Source organism: Panonychus citri, unplaced genomic scaffold, assembly GCF_014898815.1.
Source record: "Panonychus citri isolate SS breed McGregor unplaced genomic scaffold, ASM1489881v1 Contig00108, whole genome shotgun sequence".
Lineage (NCBI taxonomy): Eukaryota > Metazoa > Arthropoda > Arachnida > Trombidiformes > Tetranychidae > Panonychus > Panonychus citri.
This window is the reverse complement of record NW_026515513.1, coordinates 963,551-982,107: the sequence shown is the minus strand read 5'-3', so window position 1 is coordinate 982,107 and position 18,557 is coordinate 963,551. Positions and strand designations below refer to the sequence as shown.

Below are 18,557 nucleotides of genomic sequence, written 5' to 3'. Positions count from 1 at the left end.
TATCATTATTTTTAGTAATCTTTTTTTTGCAGATTAGGATTAAAGATTAGCTTCCGAATCATATTCCTCATGGAAACTTTAATAAGGTGAATCGATTTGTGAACAATTTAAATTTCATTGAGCATCTTTATTGTGATCAAATTGACAGAATTTACAATTTATTAAAAGCATTTTGTTTGTTACCATTTTACTTGATAAACTTGGTTACAATCAGTTAATTGTTGATCAACAATTTTTTTCTGGTTAGATTGTCATTAAAATACAAAACAAAACAAATCAAAACAAAGGCTATTCTGATTAAGATAATCATATTAATTGTCTGTCCATTGGGTCCTTTAATTGTTATTAATGTGTCTTGATAGACATTGCTATTAATTGAAAAATTTGAGAGAAATTAACAATTAGTTTAATTAAAATAAACAGGATGATGGTGATGATAATTAATCAATACTTACATTGATTACTTTGAATTGAATTAACTTGAGCAACAAATGTCATCGAGATTGAGTTAATTATTACAAATGATTATCGGCTACTATTAATAAACTCAACAATTAATCAACTGCAAGTGGAAAATAAGTTATTAATTAATTGATACTTTGCTTTGATCCGGTTCCAATGAAACTTAATTAATCCTAATAAACGATTAACAAAGTTGATCACCAACAATTAACAGGATTCCAATTTAATGATTACCATTAATTTTCAATTACAATCTTAGGTGAATTAGCTGTAGATTAATTAGAAAGAGAAAATTTAAGTTACAGTTAACAATTTAATTTGATTCGATTGATGAATATACAAAAGACTCGAAGCAAAAACAAGATTTAAATTGTGACTTCAATTGTGAATATGAACTATTCAGAATTCACATGATATCAACCAACTCATGAAGTTTATTATCTCATAAATGTTTCAATATGAAGTTAATAATTTACCATGAAAAGAAACCACGAAAATAAAGATGAACAGAGTAAAAAAAAGTTCTGATTCTGAATATGAACTAATATAAAATAATAACTGTTGATGATGTGATGTCACCTTTTGATTACAATTGAATTGTTAATGTTTCATGATGATGACAAGTATCAATCAAGAGGAAAAGAGAGAGAGAGAACTGAATTTGTAGATAGAAATTCAATTATCATGAAGATTATTATTTCTACTTTTCTAAGGTTAATATTAAAGACGGTGGTTTTTAAATTGCAATAGAAACAAATGCAAAAAGAGTCATCAAGATAAAAGATGAAGATGAAGATAAGGGAAGAAAAGTAAATGATGTATAAATGAATGAAAACAAACCTCTGTAGGTGACAGATCTTTTCATGGAACATGAACTTTTCCTCTTGGAACCATTGGAACTCGTAGTTGTAAATGTAACATCATTTTCATCCAATTTTTTACTATTCAATTGAGTTCCAACTTCATTTGTATCCAATTTTTCATTCTCATGCTCTAAATTATCCTGAAATTGAAGATAAACAAACACAACAATTACAAATACAATTTTCCATTTTCAAGAACAACTATTAATTCATTTGTATTAATATATTCTCAATATGATTAACCAATTGATTATCTCCATCGGCTTAAGGTTTAGATTGTAAACTCATAACTATTAAGATATGAATTAAGATTTCAGATTTACCAGGATTACAAATATGAATAAGATATTAGTCTTGACCATTATACTGACCAGAAGGTTATATGAAACTATTCATGGTTATTGTCAGGGAAACATTTTCCCTGAATGATTAACTTAATTGATGTAAAACCAATTTACATTATCTAATATATTCATTATCAATTCTTACTTCATTGGTCATCTTTTCACTGACCATTGTCCTATTTTTCCCACCCCACTGAATGTTTTTCATATTCATTGAAACATCACCATTATTGTTCATCATGTTGATACAAATAACTGATACTAACCAGTGTAAGTAATTGTTTCGGTATAAATTTTCAATTTCATTATCATTGTTATCAGAATCTATTGTTTACTTTGATTGTCTGTTATTGTTGTCATTTCATGATAATGAACTTGGTCAACTGAATATATCTTGGGGAGTTAAGTTAATTGTCTTTGTGAAAGAAAAGTTAACTTACCTCAAATGAAGTTTCAAAATTTATGTTGGTCCTAATGGGTCGGGAATTGAGTCTTTGAATTGGACGAAAATTGTCACCACCATGAGAAGGTTCAGTTGAAGATGATATTCTCAGAGAATGGAAAAGGTGACTTGTCATGTAGATCGGTTTGTTCAGTATAATCCATTGAACTGTCTCATAACAACCAGGTATTGTCAATGAGCCATCGTAGGTTAAATATTGTCGCCTCATAGCTTCAGGCATAATCTCAGAGATTGACAGAGATTCAATCTTTTGAAAGCTTCCTGAATCCAGGGAGTAAAGAGAGAGAGAGAGAGAGAGAAATCAGAATGATAATCATCATGTAACAATAAGAACAACACAAAATCAATGGTAAATAAATTGAGAAGAGATGAAAACGATGATACATGATGGAAATGAACAATCAGAATTTTCAGTAATGAGAAAAATTGAAACTTTTTCTGATTTCAGAAAAAATTCTGAAATGATGTGAAATTTTATCATGTTATTATAATAATACAATTGTCTGAATAACTCAATGAACTTTTTTCACTCAAGATGAACAAAAAAAAAGGTTAATGATAAATAAATTTGAATTCATGGTAATTCAATCTGAAAATGATATCTTAATAATTGTAATAATATTTCATTTACTCAGATTACAATGATAATCTTGAATAACTTTTCATCTCTTCCCCTGAAAGTTACTCATGAACTTTTTTTACTTATAAAAATTTCCCTCTTTTCCACTATTGGATAATATGTAATGTATCACATGTTTCATAATATAAATTCTAGCATTTGAAATGCTATCTGAATATTATCATGATAGAGAATAAAAAAAACAGGGAAAATGTTATTCATTTCAAATTCTGATGATAAATGAGGGGAAGGGATAACATCATGTTAACATGATTATATTATCTGAAAAAAGATTAAGTTGATCATTGAAATTAATTAGCTTTCCAATTTTATGAGTTTCTCGTTGAAACTATTGCTTGAGGTTAGAAATTTTCAGGGCAAATTTCAGGATAAATTCAGTGTAAATGTTTGTACCTTTGGTGGTGATATTTTTAAGTGCATGGGTTATCCTTTTGAGCTGATTATTGGCCTGTTTTGGATCATGGGATATCTGGAGAAGGACGGAAACCGCTACGACCCCATGGGCTCGAAGTGAGGCCTCTTCGTATGAGTCATAGAGAAGAGAGTTATATGCATAAAACTGAATTTCCCCTGGAAATTGAATACCACCGATTGTGTGTTCAGAGCCTTTTGATAAGTTACGACCATAATGGAGGGCGAAATGGTTCAAGGTGTAACGGTAGGTTAATGGACCATTAGTTAGACTCACGGAAGGAGGTGGAGAGGAGGAAGAGGAAGTCGACGATGATGATAATGAGCTTGAGTCAAGGTTGAAAGTGTCTGTTTTGTTTAATCCTGATACTTTGAAGATTATACCTCGACCTGTATTAATCAAGTTCCCATTCACCTAATCCAGGGAAGATGACATAAGAGAGAGAGATAAGATAATGAAGAGAGAGTACGAAAAAAAAGAGTCAAGGAAGGAAATGAGATGATAAGATAAGTGGGATAGATGATAAAAAGTAAGATGAAGATGAAGGTGAAGGAGAAGATAAATGATCTTGACACTGAGTTTATCTTAATGTTAAAGGTGGAAAAAATTTCTCAATCTGATTAAATGTAAAGGTTATCAACTCTTTCCGGATCCTGTTAGTGAAAATACTTGTTCAAGGCTGTGGTGGATCAACTTTAATTATGAATTAAGAGATAACTCCATGAAAAAAAGTTACTATTAACTTCATGGTTCTGATATTCATGCCAAGATAATTGATAAGGTGAACTGGTGTTGGGGGTTGAAATTCTTTTTTCTCTTGGAACTTTTCCCCTCACCCTACATATTATTATATAATAATATGATATCAAATCTTTGACTGATGTTGACATGAGATCGAGTTCAATTTTCCGTCTCATGGTAAAGGTATTAACTGAATCTTATATACCTTAATCATTATGAAGCTATTAGACCATAGAGAGAGAGAGAGCAGTGACTTGGGGTGGAGTAGGAAGAGAGGGAGTGAGGACTTTTATTAATGACTTGAGATTTGTTGATGACAGTAAACACATTATAACAGAGAGTGAGAGAGTGAGAGAGAGAGAGCAGATGAAGATGATGAAGTTAAGATAATGAGGATGATAAAGATGAGGGAGTAAAATGTTTTTTAACTTACATGGTCACCGATCAATTGTAGAGGTGAAAGAAAAGGGTCAAAGAGCAAGGCTTCCGGGTCAATGTCAATTGGTGATTGTCGTCTACCCTTATTACATAAGACCCATTTTGGATTAGTCCGTCCCCAGAAATGTGGCCCTAGGAAAGTTTAAGATCGGAAGCGGAAACAATCATGAAAAAGAAGAATGAAAATTAATCTCTGATATAATAAGATAAATGATAAATCCCCATTGTTATTAATCCAAATCAATTTCATCCAATTATCTAACTAATCAGTTCCAATAACTGAAATATCTGAGTATCAGAATTGTTATCATTGATTCAGATTAAGATTCATCTTCATATAATTTGACAGTTTGATCATTCATGGTGTTACCTTGGTTAAGTGAGCTATTTATTATCATCATAAATGAGGATGGACATTATTATGACCAGTAAGAAATCAGATGCTAATGATTAGATTTACCATGAAATTCATGGTGAATGTCAACCAATATATAAATCAATAAAGGAATTTTTTTCCCTTCTGAAATTGAAACAATTTCAGACTTAATAACAGAAGCTTTTAATTACTATTATTTTTAGTACTTTTATTGTAATTTCACCAACAGTTGAAATGAATACTTTGAGTATTCAAGGTAACATATGAAACTATCATGAACTTGGAAAAGTTGAGAGGAAAAAAATTATTATTCCAAAAAGCTCAAGGAACCTTTCGAAGTGAAATTCATTAAAAGTGATTCAGAATCAAAATCTCAGGCAATTTACTCATGGCTTGATTAACCTTTTGTCTCAATATCATATCCTGAAACTGAGAGAGAGACACACACAGGGTATTATTATATCATGAAATACATTATATCCACCGTGTTACGTTTATTAATTAGTTGGAAATGATAACAATTTAGAGATGAGGATGATGGCAGAAAAAAGATGGAGAAGGAGCAAAAAATGTTGATAAGTTGATGAAGATGAAGATGGAGATACACCAAGACCCATTTACTTTGGATAATGAATATTTTATCAGGGAAGGAAAAAATTTCCTCAAGATGAAAAGTTCAGTGGGTGGGAAAAAGGTTCCACCTCCTGTCTTAATATTACATCTTAATACCATCTTAACAATATCATCTGATTAGCCCAATTAAATTGTATAAACAAATTGATTGACATGACAATCAACTCGTAAACGATTAACATTAACCCGTTAGATTGTTTTTTTTTTCAACAATCAAATAACAATCAATTAAATTGTCATATTTTTCTTATAATAATATTAACATATCTTAATTGTTCAGTGTAATAGGATAACTTTTTCATCCGTTAATTGTTGATTATAATCATCAATGATTCGAGAAGATGATGAAATAACGCTGAGAGTTTGTTATTAGAACTTTTAAATTCGAAACTTTTGAAAAGTTTTTTTTCTCTCTTTTCTAATGCAACTCACAAGTTCCAAGTTAAAGTTAACAATTAATTCTAGTAAATTACTCAATTCTATACTTGATAAGAAGATGATTAACCGATTTAAACCTTAAGTAAACACTAATTGATGTGAATATGTGATTAATTGTGTTTAATTAATGAGAATCAGATTGAGTAAAAAAAAAACTAGGAAAAGAATAGGAAAAAAATTGATCAATCTAATTGTTGAACTAGAAGTTGATTAGTTAATTCAAATTATATTATGTATAAAGGGAAACAGGTTAACAATCAATCAATGACAATGACCTACTAATTGAAACAATTAATTTTCCCAAATCAAGTTCAAGTTTAATGAGAAAATAATAATCATAATAATCCAATAATGTTGACAGAATCAAAATGAATGATTTATTTTTCCTAATGATTATAATAAAAGACACGAATTACAAATTGTAAAAACAAATTGTGTTGGTGTAACAATCAAATTTAACAAGAAGCGCAATCTAAATGATTATCATGTTGATGATGCTATTAAATCCTTACACCATTGATTCATTCAGATACATGATACTAAACTGATTTTCTCAAGTGTTATCATGAAAATGAATTCATGTGAATTTACAAGAATATAATATGAAAAAAAAGGGAAATGAGATAAACAGAAAATAAGTAAATGATAAATAGTTTTTTTCTTCTTCATCTTCTTAACTTTAATCAGGAATAAGGAAGAAAATTCAAACAACTGAATTCTTGCTGAATCTTCATCATCATCATCATGGATAACTGGATGATAATCATGAAGATAAGGATGATAAAGTGAAAGATATTCCAATGGAAAAAAATAAAGAGAGAGAGAGGATTTTGAAAAGTTAATCAAAATGCTCTGATTCCAAGAGAGAAATACATTTACACTTATCATTATTTACTAAACAATTTTATCTTCCAAACCCTCGAATTCTTGTTTTCCTTTATTTTTTTTTCGTTATTTCGAAAACACAATAATCTTCATTACTATCATCATTGGAATAAGATGATGAAAGGGAAGAGAATTTTTTTTTCGAAAATATCATTCAAAGATATAATACTTTTCAACTACAGGAAATTAAACTTTCAAAAGTGTATCTTCAATCGTCTCTCTCGCTCTTTTTGTCATCCTCATCATCTTCTTTTTCATCTTCCATCTTCCACCTACCATCTCTGTCTCTGTCTTTTTCTCTTTCTTTCTCATCATTATCATATCATCTCACTGTCTCGTCTTTCCTTTTCCTCTTCCTCCAACTCATTGGAATCACTTTTTCACTTTCTCCATCTTTTGATATAAGAATTTTCTTCTCTTCTCATTGATTAGAATCATCGATTAAATCATTTCTTTTTCACCCTGAGATTCATGTCATCAGAATAGCCAAAGTATCAAATGAAAGTCTCTCTCTCAGCTTATCATGAAAATTTCCTCCCTCATGGTGATTCAAATGATTATCGCCTTTATGATTAAGGTAAACAATTTGTTTACTCTGATAATCTAGTTGTTTATTGTTTGAAACTTTTTACCTTGTTTGTATTTAGTTACAAAGATAATCTGTTAATAACTTTTTACCTGAAGATATTAATGATATATTAAAATAATCAGAGTTTAAGGCTTGAATAAATGGATGAACAGTCATGAAAAGTAATAAACATCATCCTGATGAAAAGAAATTATGATCAACTTGCGAGAGATAAAATCAGAATAGAGTCAAAACTCAGGGAGAATTTAGAATTTATTATCTTTTATGAGAATTTTTTCTCTTTATATTCTCTTTGTATCTCCTTTAATTAGACTCACATTCAATTACATATTCAATTTCACTTCTGAATTCATGGTGATGTTTCATGAGAATGATGAAATGATGGATTGATATAATGAGATTTCTCGTGATACAAAAGTGAAAAGTTCAATTGAAACTCATGATTTTTGCAGAAAAAAAACAAAATTTTCCATTTCATTTTTCCTCTTCTGCTTATCAATTAGATGTAAATAGTAACAATCATAATATACATGAACATCATGAACCAGGTGAATGTATATTCATATAAATTTGATTCAATTCATGATTTTCTCCAATCAATCAATCCAATCACGAGAAAATATCATCACTCATCACCTTAACAATCATCATTATCATACCACATCACCATCATCATAAACTGTCAACATCATCATTTTGAATGATTGTTTGAACTTCAACAGGTAACCATGAATTTATCTATCTAAAATCTGAAACTGGATATTTGAGACAGAACTTTTCTCTCTCTCTCTCTCTCTCTCTCTCTCTCTATAAATAGCATCGGTCAGAAAAAAGTAATTGATCATAATCCAGAATTACAGATAAATCATATTTCATGATCAGATTGAGATAATGAATCAAATGATGTCCATTAAAAAGGTTCAATGAAAAAACTCGGTTCAATTTCAAAATCTGAATAAAAATTTCTATTCAAAAAGGAGACAATCATTATGCTGAATAATAACCTGCCAGTTCATGATGACATGAGAAAGATAATTCCAAAGACTGACCATCAAAGTGACCAGATCAGAAAGAGACTCAGAGAAAATGTTGTTTTCGTTTCCATTTCCTTTTGTCTTCCTCCATGAAAATGAATCCAAAATCTGTAATTTCTGCTTTTCCCATGCAACCAAATTCACACATCCCCATCTCCATCATCATCATCCCTCATCATTTTTGTCATCCACCTTTCTCATCATCTTTAATATTAGCAACATTATTTAGATAAGTGATGAACCATATAACAATGTTTACGATTCTTACATATAAGTCATTTTTTCCTTGTATCTAATGGCTCTAATTCAGCTTATTGAATTCATCATGGTTTGCTTACTTTTCCTATCATCATCTTCACCATCACCATCATTATTATCATGATGATGATGGCAGAGTAAGAGGATGATAAGTAAGATGCAAAAAAAGATCCAATTCCATTGGAATCAAATTTCTGCTTAGATTATTTTCTTATTTTCATAACAATATTATTATTATTTTTATACCCTTTCCTCATGCGAATCTCTGATTCTTTAATTACTATCATCATGATTATCTTGGTAATAATAATGAACCCTAAAGGATAAGATTGAAGGAATGGTTGACATTTTTGTTTCTAACTCACTCATTCATTCATTATCGATCATCTTAGTTTTCTTCCTCTCATCATCTTCACATATAAAGTTCACATTCTCAATATATAATAATAATATTGACTTGAAATCTGAAAAAAAAGTTCTGGTTGCTGATTAATTATGAATCACTTTTGAACTGAACAGTTATCAGATTGTTCAATTTACTATGAAAAGAGAGAGAAATTTGAGAAATTTTCCATTTCTTTATCCATTCCTTGTGATTCTGTGAAGCTGAACAATTTTCACCGAAATCCATGAGCCACTGGACTTTGCTGACCATCATCATTATCATTATTATCACCACAATCATTTTAGAACTTGAAACTTTTCAATTTGTTTTCCACCCTATTTAAACCTTCAGTGTGTGTGTTTTCATGGTGACATTTGAAAAAGCTTTCAACTGTGTAAATAGTTTCAATTGAATTCAATCATGATTTAAGGTTAATTTAGTTTATCTTTTAGTTTTGCTGAAACCTTAATCTGGAAGTACAAAAATCTTGATCAACTTTTTTTTACCTCTGCAAATTTAGTAAACTTTAAGTTTAGTTTAATTACTCATGATGAGATTGAATTAATTTTATCAGACAGTTAAATGCTCATCATGATTGATATTATTACAAGATGAATGCTCATTTTGGTTCAGTTGTGTTCATGTAAATAGAGGTGAAGACAAAAACTTCAGTAGTATTCAGAATTCACAAATCATATTCTCATTGATTTGGATAACTTTTAGTCACAGGCTTTGTGCATGTTAATCAGAATCACCCACCCAACAGAATCTAAGATCATGGTGTGTCTCCTATTTCCTCCTCCACTTGGAAATCGAGTGAAAATGAACAAGAGAGAGAGAGAGAGAGAGAGAGCAAATATTGACTTTTCTCTCTCTTCTCCCTTTTCCTTTTCCTCTTCATCTTCTCAATCATCTCTTACAAGCCTTGTAACAGTTTTTATCCATCTTCCCTCATCTCTTCATCATCATGTTGACTGAATTAATCCACAAGCATCATGACGATGAAAAATAACAAAGATTTGAAAAAAAACCTTTCTACCAGAAAATAGTGACAATCAACAAACAATTATAAGTCAATTGTTAGCAATTAAAGAATCAAAGTTTTTCCAATTGTGTCCTTTTCCGAAATAACAAAGATAATCAGTTGATTAACATACACTTTGGATCATGATTAGCTAATATGATCAACCATTAAACCACTATCAAGACTATTAGCTGGTTGAGAAATGAAACAAAAAGATCTTGAATGACCACAGAATACTGATAACTGACCAGTAACTTTAGTAAATCTAATGGACATCTTATCATAAATGATTATCATGATGATGATGATTATCCACAGATTGTATTGAAAGCTAAGATGAAAAGATAATGATGATAATGATGATAATGATAGATAAAGAGATGGAAAGAAACAAAATTAAAGATAATGTTATTTTCATAATGAATGAAGGTGAAACCTAATTGTTTCCTGGAGTAATGATGATAATCATCATTATCTTTCATAATCAGCTACTAATCTCAGTTCATAGTGACCAATGATAAAGATCACAACCCTTGAATATGAAGGAAGGCAACAAAAGTGTCATCATATTATCATGATAACAACGATCAGTTAATCATTCTCATGATAATACAAGATGATAACTCCCAGTTGTCTTATTAATCAATAGATATAGCGATTGAATATAAATTTCATATTCAAAATCAATTGACCACCATGAGATAATCATGGCAGATATACAACTTGTATTTATATATGATGAATTGGAACTGAATCTGAACATATAACCAAATGAACATCATTCATCAGGATAACAATGAGAACAGGGGATGAAAAATCTGAGAGAAATGAACAAAATTCATGGAGAAAAAACAATTTAACAAAAGTGAACTTGAAATAACAATCAAGATGATGATGATTCTGATATAACAATAACAGTTATGACAACATGGAGTGGGGTGGGAGAGGAGGTTGAGTTTATACATATAAATATTGTAAAAGTGGGAGTTGAATTGAGTTGAAACAAATTGTTCAGAAAGCTGAAACTGAGGTTACAGGGGAAAGGAAATAGTGGATAATAAATGTTACCCTGTTATTTTTTGTTCCTGAAAAAAAAGACAACATTCCGATAGGAACAGGAGTAAACATGATGAAAAAAAATGAATATGAATATGATATTACAACAAAAGGGGATAAAGGTTGATAAAGTAGACTCAATGAATTCAGACCAACTGAAATTTCAATTATTATGATAATATCTTGAGTCATTTATTATTTCAAATATTGTTCCTAATTTTTAATGTAATATGAATATTGTTCAGTGAATATCCTGAACCTACCCCACTCTTCAATTTCATGCTACCACTTTGAAATGAATTAACATCTCAATCTATGTTTATGAATACTTGAAATCTCATGGAGTCAATTGAACAAATAACATACCATGTAAACACATCATCATGATGATCAGATAAGAATAGTAAATGAATTGAGAAGAAGGAGAAAAAAAAAGTTCTGATCTTCATTTTCAATGAGTAAATGAAGTTGATGCAAAAGAAGGGAAAAAATTCTGAATGTTAAATGAATTATAAGAATCATTTTTTATTCATTCTGATTGAGTAGTTGATTGTTGTTCCAATTGAGGGTGGATAATATTAGCCAAGGGATTGAAACAACAACAACAAGTCAAATGAACCTGAGATTTTCCCACCGAGAAGTAAGTAGGAATAGCTTCTTAAACCAGATAAACCGCTTCCCTTATATCAACAGAATCGAGCGATATTTATTTTTGTTTGCTTCTTTTTCTTGAATTCAGTTCAGAACTTTTTTAACATTCATGATAAACTAATTCTGAGCCGGATTAAAATTACATGTAAACCATGAGAGTGGCGGTGGAAAATATTTTTTCATAACATTATGATGGGATAATGCAAACAATCAAAGCAATTGAACAATCATTATTCAAGATGAAATAATTTCCACCCAGAACTATCTGATTAAATTCATTCAATGTAATAAAATATTATGAGAATGAGTAACAATCACCAGAAACCAGAGATTTGTAGTCAAATATTTCAGAACAGAATTAAATTATCTCTCGATTTCATGAATTACTTTTCATGATCACTTTTATTGAGACGATAAACTCACTTGAAGATTTTTTTTTTCCTTCTCTTACATTAGAACAAATTTTCTCAGTTTCAACTATCTGAGCTTCTCGAACTGTACATATACACACATAAGAACAGTTCTAGAACATAATATTAGTGGTGAAAAGTTTTCTATCAAACTGGAAAATCACAAACAAAACTTTGAATTTCAATTGAATTTTAAATCACCATAATCGTCAAATTGGATCAATATTAAATTGTTATCATTGATAATGTGCTGAGAAATGATTAAAGCTTTGATACTCAACGATTGACCATAACAATTTGATTGACCAGTAAATAAGATCATTGGATTCTCAATTCGTAATTGTAATTCAACAGGTTAACAAATTGTCATCAGATTTTCATGGTTGGTGAAATGTTTGAACCTCAGAAAAACTCAGAATGGTTTTCCAATTGATTGGAAATTAGTTTTGTTTTTTTTCAATACAGTTAATGATCAGTTTAAATGGTAATAAATTGTTAACTATTAGCCAAGTAAATGATTACAGTTATCTGAACATTTTTTTAACAGTTATCCTTAATGATGATGAACATCATGAAGATGATTACAATTCGGATTTGGAAAGTTATCTTTTTTTTACTTGATATCTTCAATTGCAATTAGATAACAATCAATGGGATTTAATTTTAATTCAGTTCATTAATGAAACTTGTGAGTTGATCATTATGATTAAAGAAAATGTTATCCACTGATTGTTATCAATTTCATGAAGCACTGGAAAGTTTGTTAATGGAGAGAGAAAGTTTTCTCGGTGAATTTGTTAGTTTATCATGGAACAGATTCTGATTCTGATACATGATTACCATGGTGATGAATCTTGAGAGTCCATCAGTTATCCTTTACGAGGATACATAGTAATACAAATGTAAGATGATGATGATGGTGAAAAGAGTCGGGATGATGATGATGATAATGATCATCATCATCATGTCAAGGGGATTCAAAGTGAGATTGAGACACAACTTTGAATGAAAACTGTGGATTCAAGTTGAATCTTGTTCATGATTGCAATCAATTGAAACATTCATGTTATCCAATGTGAATTTTGAAAACCTTGGTGATAATGTAAGAGGTGGTTCAATGGTCATAACGGTCAGTCTATGGACATAACTTGAATTTATCTCCATGATCCTGATATATGATTAAGGATGAAAAAAAATCTTTCAACGTTAAATGTTAATAATATCACTTGATACACTTTTCATTGATAGTTATTTTTTTTCATTCTTTATCACCTGAGAATCATCATCTTCCTGGTCAAGCTTTATGACTGGTCATTTTATCCTCATCATCTACTGATTGTTGTTTCCAATTTTTTCTGTCAACTTTCATCTTTTTTTCCCTCACCTTTAATGATATTGCAATTAAATCTTTATCCAGTAACTTATGTCCACCTAACGGTCAATCCTCTTGATGATATTACGTTTATATAGTTTGTCAATCAATCTGATGGACAATCAAGAGTTAAGTCAAGCTTTAGGTGTTTTTTGCTGTTGTTAATCACTTTTGATGATGAAAATATTGACCAACATTGTGAGAGTTAATTATCAAATCAATAGTTTTCTGATCAAATTGTTCAATCAAATCAATCTCACGATGAATATTTAATTAGACAATTTCAAGTAAAATCACAGAAGACAAACTACTTGACCTTAAGTTGAAAGAAACTGTAATCAAAATCAATTAGTTGACTTGATTGGACAACAATTAACAAGTTACTTTAATTGTTGCCAATGTAATCATGCAAAAAAAGTTACAATCAGGTAAATAAAAATAATCTTATAATGAACATGATCAAAAAGTAAATCAGTTGAACAGTAATTACAAGTGATAAGGTAAATATTACCATTGTCACTTAATCACAATGTCTAATCTGGTGATTAAACTAATCATTGATTTGGTAATCAAATAATTGTATGAATCAAGAATGAATTGTTGTTGAAAAAAATGGATTCCAATATAAATTCAGTAACTTGAATGGTCATTTTTTTCAGATTATCCAAAAGAATCCGGATTAAGACTATTGGCTATTTAGTTGGTTATTAGCTTTTGGTCATCATCATTATCATCATCATGGTATCTCAATTTAATGGATACTCATTTATCATCCATGAGACAAAAAAAAAGGTCAACTTAAATGACATAATAATTTGTTGACTGAAACTCTGAACAATAATAATAATCATCATGGTTATCATCATTTTTGGAGGAAAAAATTTTTAGGACAATGTTGCAAATCCTTATTTCTTACTTTCTTTTACTCATCATCATCTTCATACATTTCCAAACTCATCATCATTGAGTTTCCATGTTTACTGAACCACAGATAACCATTCAATCATTCAAGTGGGCATCAAATAACTTTTACCAATGAAAGTAATGAGGATGAAAAGAAGTGAAAAAAAGTTACTCTCTCTTATGATCTATCAATAATATATCATTCCCACCGAGGATGATGAGCTCATAGTGGTGGTGGTGATGACATGGTTATACTATTCCAGAGATATTTTCATCTTTAACATCATCCTCTTACCTCCAGAGAGCGAGAGAGAGAGAGAGAGAGAGAGAGATTCAGAACTCCTTGGTTACCTCTGCTATTCGATAAGTATAAAAAACTATTTCAAACTGAGAACTTGAACTTTTCAGAATTTATGAACAAAAATATTTGATAGTTTCTTTTATAATAGTTAGTGATTATTCAATCTAATTGATCCAAACTTAAGATTGCGATTTATTTATATCATAATCTATCGGAATTCAGATAGGAGAACGAAGAGAATGAACTTTTTTCACGGTGATCAGGTGAATTTAGAAACTCAAGGATTCAAATCCTGAAATTATGAATTTAAGTTAAATTTCACATGTAAACACGAGAAAAAGTTGTCTAATGATTTTGAATTGATTGACAGTTACAAAGGATTCTAATTGTGCTAATAGTTTTTGTCATAATCGATTAGGTTATGAACAAAGATAAACAAGAAAAAAGTTTCGATAACTTTTATTCAGATTCCATTGGAAATATCACAATGACTGAATTTATTATTTTCCTTCCTGGAGCAATTGTTATGTTCATTTTGATTCAGTTGCTTTATTCATTTGATGATAATAATTATCATCAAGTTGATTAACTAATGAGCATTTAATATGTTTCTTTATCAACAATTTTTCCTTCATTCTCATTATTTCAACTCCCACAAAATTAATTGCAACCAATTAATTTTCCTCGATCATACAACTCAAACTCTACCTGAAACTTATCAGAGACTAAGCGATAATATTTAACTAAGAGGTGATTCTTTAATGATTAAACCATTTGTTGGATGGAAGAAAAAAGTTCATCAAATATCATGAATAGATTCAAATGATTACATATTCATCAGCATTTTCTCATTGGAAAAAACTTTAAGAATCTTATCCTTTTATTCATGGTGAATTCCAACCACATGAAGATAAACATTTGTGTCAAAGAAATGAAATTTCAGAAGAAAGTTTCAATTTTCAAGAATCTATTCTGAACTTGGTGAAATGTTCATGATAATAGTTACATAAGGAGTGAGGATGATTGAACAAGATGATAATGATAATGATAATCAGTAAATAATACATCTGATACTCGGTTGGTTGAATTTTAATTTCATTTACTCAGTAATTTTGTTCAATTTTCATGATAACTTGAAGTTAATTGAGAGTAAGAAGTAAATAAAATCAACAATTTATATATCATGTTAGATGAATGAAACTAATTCAAGTTGACTTAAAGATATAAATATTAATAGTAAATGAGTTCATGAAGAGGTCTCTTTTTTTCATGAGGTGAGAGAAAAAGTTCTGCAAGATTTTTCAGTTGCATGAGTTTCATTAATATTATCATGATATCGATGAATATATTACTCAAATTATTACATTGTTATCACTTTACTAATCATCTTAAGGCTATCAACTTTTATTCTCATGCGTTTATGATAATATCATGATTATCTCATGATAACTCAAGGGGAGTGAATATGAAAAAGGAAACGGAACCGCCAATGGGATTTAATCTTTTGCATGAAGAAATTAGAAAGTATTTTCGATAAATGTTCAATCAATAGATTCGTCACAATTTAGAACTGAATTAAGATTTATTCCAATTCGATACATACCTGAGATTCCTTCATATGCCCACCACTGTTCCCATGAAGCGATGACCAAATGACCCTGATAGGAGGGAGTCCAGGGGAATGATGATAACATATAATTCACTGAGATGAATATGATTGTCATCCACTTTGATTGAAAGGTAAACATCACCATGAAAATTTCCGTCAGGTTGATTAACATGATTAACTTTTTTATTCTGTCAATCGAATGGAAAAGTTAATCACAAAAGGAAAAGAGAAACGATTTATACACTTGAATAATCAGGGAATAAGATTCATTGGTAATTCAACTTTTATAACCATGAAAAACTTTTCTTCTTGTACATGATAACTTTTTTGTTTATTATAAATTTTTTTCTTCGTTTTTTTTTGTGTGAAGAAATTGGAAAGTTTTGTGTTTTTCTCAATGAAAAGAAAAAGTTTTTCTGATCTGAAAATCTGATGATTCTGTGGCAATAGATATTCAGATAGTTCAGTAATATAGACTATCCTGATTGTGGTGGAACCATGGTGAAAGTTCAGCCTACATGATGCGCAATCAGCTTCAATTGTTTCCATGATTTCATGAGGAGGGGAAAGTTCATTGGTTTATAGTTCAGATTCATTTCCATTGGAACATCATTCAAGGTAAAGGTGAGACATCTTCCGAGTGGTTGGTTAATCAACAGGAAATTTAGATCCAATCAATTAGTAAAACTTTTTCACTGATTGTAGAAATAGATGAATTATCTTACATTAGAATTGGGTTTTTACAATTGTAACTCTGAAGTTTTCCTTTGTGAAAATGGTTGAACATTGATCTTGATTAAAAATAAATTAGATGATAGTAATTGATAGTGATTAGGGGAACATTAGTTTAGCGTTCGGCTTGATGCTTGAATTATCATCTGATGGAATTGATCGTTCGATAAATGATAGCATATAATAAGACAATCAAATTAAAAATAAGAAAAATACAATAAATCGGTATTTTAAATGCACATTGGAATTGTTAAGTTCCGTTAAGATGGAATCAACTTGCTTCATTGTGGACTTGACTGACCCTTCGTTGTCGATAACATAATCAGCTTTTTCACATTTAGTTTTTAACGGCATCTGAGCGGATATTCTGGCCTGAGCTTGAGCTTTTTCTAGCTTATCACGTTTAAGTAAACGGGTTAATTGTGTTTCCTCAGAAATATTGACAACGATGATTTTGTAAAAGTATTTGGTAAATTGTCCAACCTCAAATAGTAAAGGTAAATCTAAGATCACATATCGTTTGAATTTGAAGAAGGCTAAAACTACTTGTTTGGCCATTTCCCGTTGAATGTAAGGATGGGTAATTGAATTGAGAAGTTTACGTTTTTCCGGATCGTTGAATATAATGTCACCCAGTTTTTCACGATTTATGGTTTCATCAGGTTTAATGATCGATGACCCGAAGGCTTTTTTGATCTTTTTCCAAGCTGGTTTTCCAGGTTCAACAATTTCGACTGCAATTCTATCAGCATCGATAACGGTAATACCTTTTTCAACCAAATATCGTGAGACAGTTGATTTACCCGAAGCAATACCGCCAGTTAATCCAAGAAGTAACATTATTGACCAGTAAATTGTCACAATCAAAACTAAAATGAAAGAAAAAAACTCAATCAACAAAACATATAGAAAAGTAAACAACACAAGGACTTGGGTTAGATTTTCGTGTTTAAGGAATCAAAAATTGGAGAGATGAAAAGCAACAATTGAATGTACAATAACACAAAGTAATTGGATTGAGTAGATGACAACAATTAAAAATGATTCTTAAGATTAACAATAGAAATCAAATCAAAGATTAATCAACAGTCAAGGGATAAATAATCTTGAGGCGAACTGCCATCTTGATACAACCCAGGCAAATATCATTTGATAAAAATTTGATAGAATTTCATTAATTGATTTTAAATTTTATCGAATAATCTTGTTCTCTAATTAGTCAATCTTCACAATTTGTCCAACGAACACACTAAATGTAATAAGCATCGGTACTGTCACTGAACAAAAGATTCCGTCTGATGGTTGATTTTTTGTGGTCAATCTAAACACCAAAATAAGTTCATCTTTTTCTTACCTTCAAAACAAATTCCAAGTACCTTTGTGATCCTGGGAACTTCACCAACTATAATATGACAGAATTAAGTAGTTATCATTCAATTGTCACCATAAAACTTGAACAAAAAGGAACTCAACTTGGAAGAAAAAGAAAATTGAATTTCCAAAATTCTGAAGAGAGTGAAGAGTTTTTCCTCTTTGGT

The 18,557-nt window shown here is 30.0% G+C and overlaps 2 protein-coding genes across 3 annotated transcripts; both read right to left on the bottom strand.

Moving 5' to 3' along the window:
• Nucleotides 1–112: 112 nt before the first annotated feature.
• Nucleotides 113–16,459, bottom strand: LOC128389508 (carbonic anhydrase-related protein 10-like). Of its 2 annotated transcripts, XM_053349109.1 has the most exons (7): nt 16,282–16,459; nt 4,359–4,495; nt 3,166–3,598; nt 2,110–2,393; nt 1,303–1,465; nt 456–730; nt 113–368 (listed from the first exon to the last, which is right to left on the bottom strand). In XM_053349109.1, exons 1-6 carry the CDS (start codon nt 16,457–16,459, stop codon nt 699–701), a joined length of 1,227 nt encoding a protein of 408 aa, XP_053205084.1. In that variant the 3' UTR covers nt 113–368; nt 456–698. The 2 variants fall into 2 exon arrangements, with proteins under 2 accessions (XP_053205084.1, XP_053205085.1); XM_053349110.1 differs by lacking the exon at nt 1,303–1,465.
• A 77-nt stretch (nt 16,460–16,536) lies between these two features.
• LOC128389509 (dephospho-CoA kinase-like) lies at nt 16,537–18,546 on the bottom strand. The gene is made up of 2 exons (XM_053349111.1): nt 18,374–18,546; nt 16,537–17,888 (listed from the first exon to the last, which is right to left on the bottom strand). Exon 2 carries the CDS (start codon nt 17,857–17,859, stop codon nt 17,212–17,214), a length of 648 nt encoding a protein of 215 aa, XP_053205086.1. The 5' UTR covers nt 17,860–17,888; nt 18,374–18,546; the 3' UTR covers nt 16,537–17,211.
• Between the last annotated feature and the right edge of the window lie 11 nt (nt 18,547–18,557).

What these genes read in the sequence shown, in the direction of transcription:
- LOC128389508 (XM_053349109.1), bottom strand. Translation starts at nt 16,459, where the DNA reads ATGTTAATCAACCTGACGGAAATTTTCATGGTGATGTTTACCTTTCAA. An exon ending in GGCATATGAAGGAATCTCAG is followed by an intron (nt 4,496 to 16,281) that starts GTATGTATCGAA and finishes AAACTTTCCTAG; the next exon opens with GGCCACATTTCTGGGGACGG. An exon ending in AAGATCTGTCACCTACAGAG is followed by an intron (nt 731 to 1,302) that starts GTTTGTTTTCAT and finishes ATTAATCTACAG; the next exon opens with CTAATTCACCTAAGATTGTA.
- LOC128389509 (XM_053349111.1), bottom strand. Translation starts at nt 17,859, where the DNA reads ATGTTACTTCTTGGATTAACTGGCGGTATTGCTTCGGGTAAATCAACT.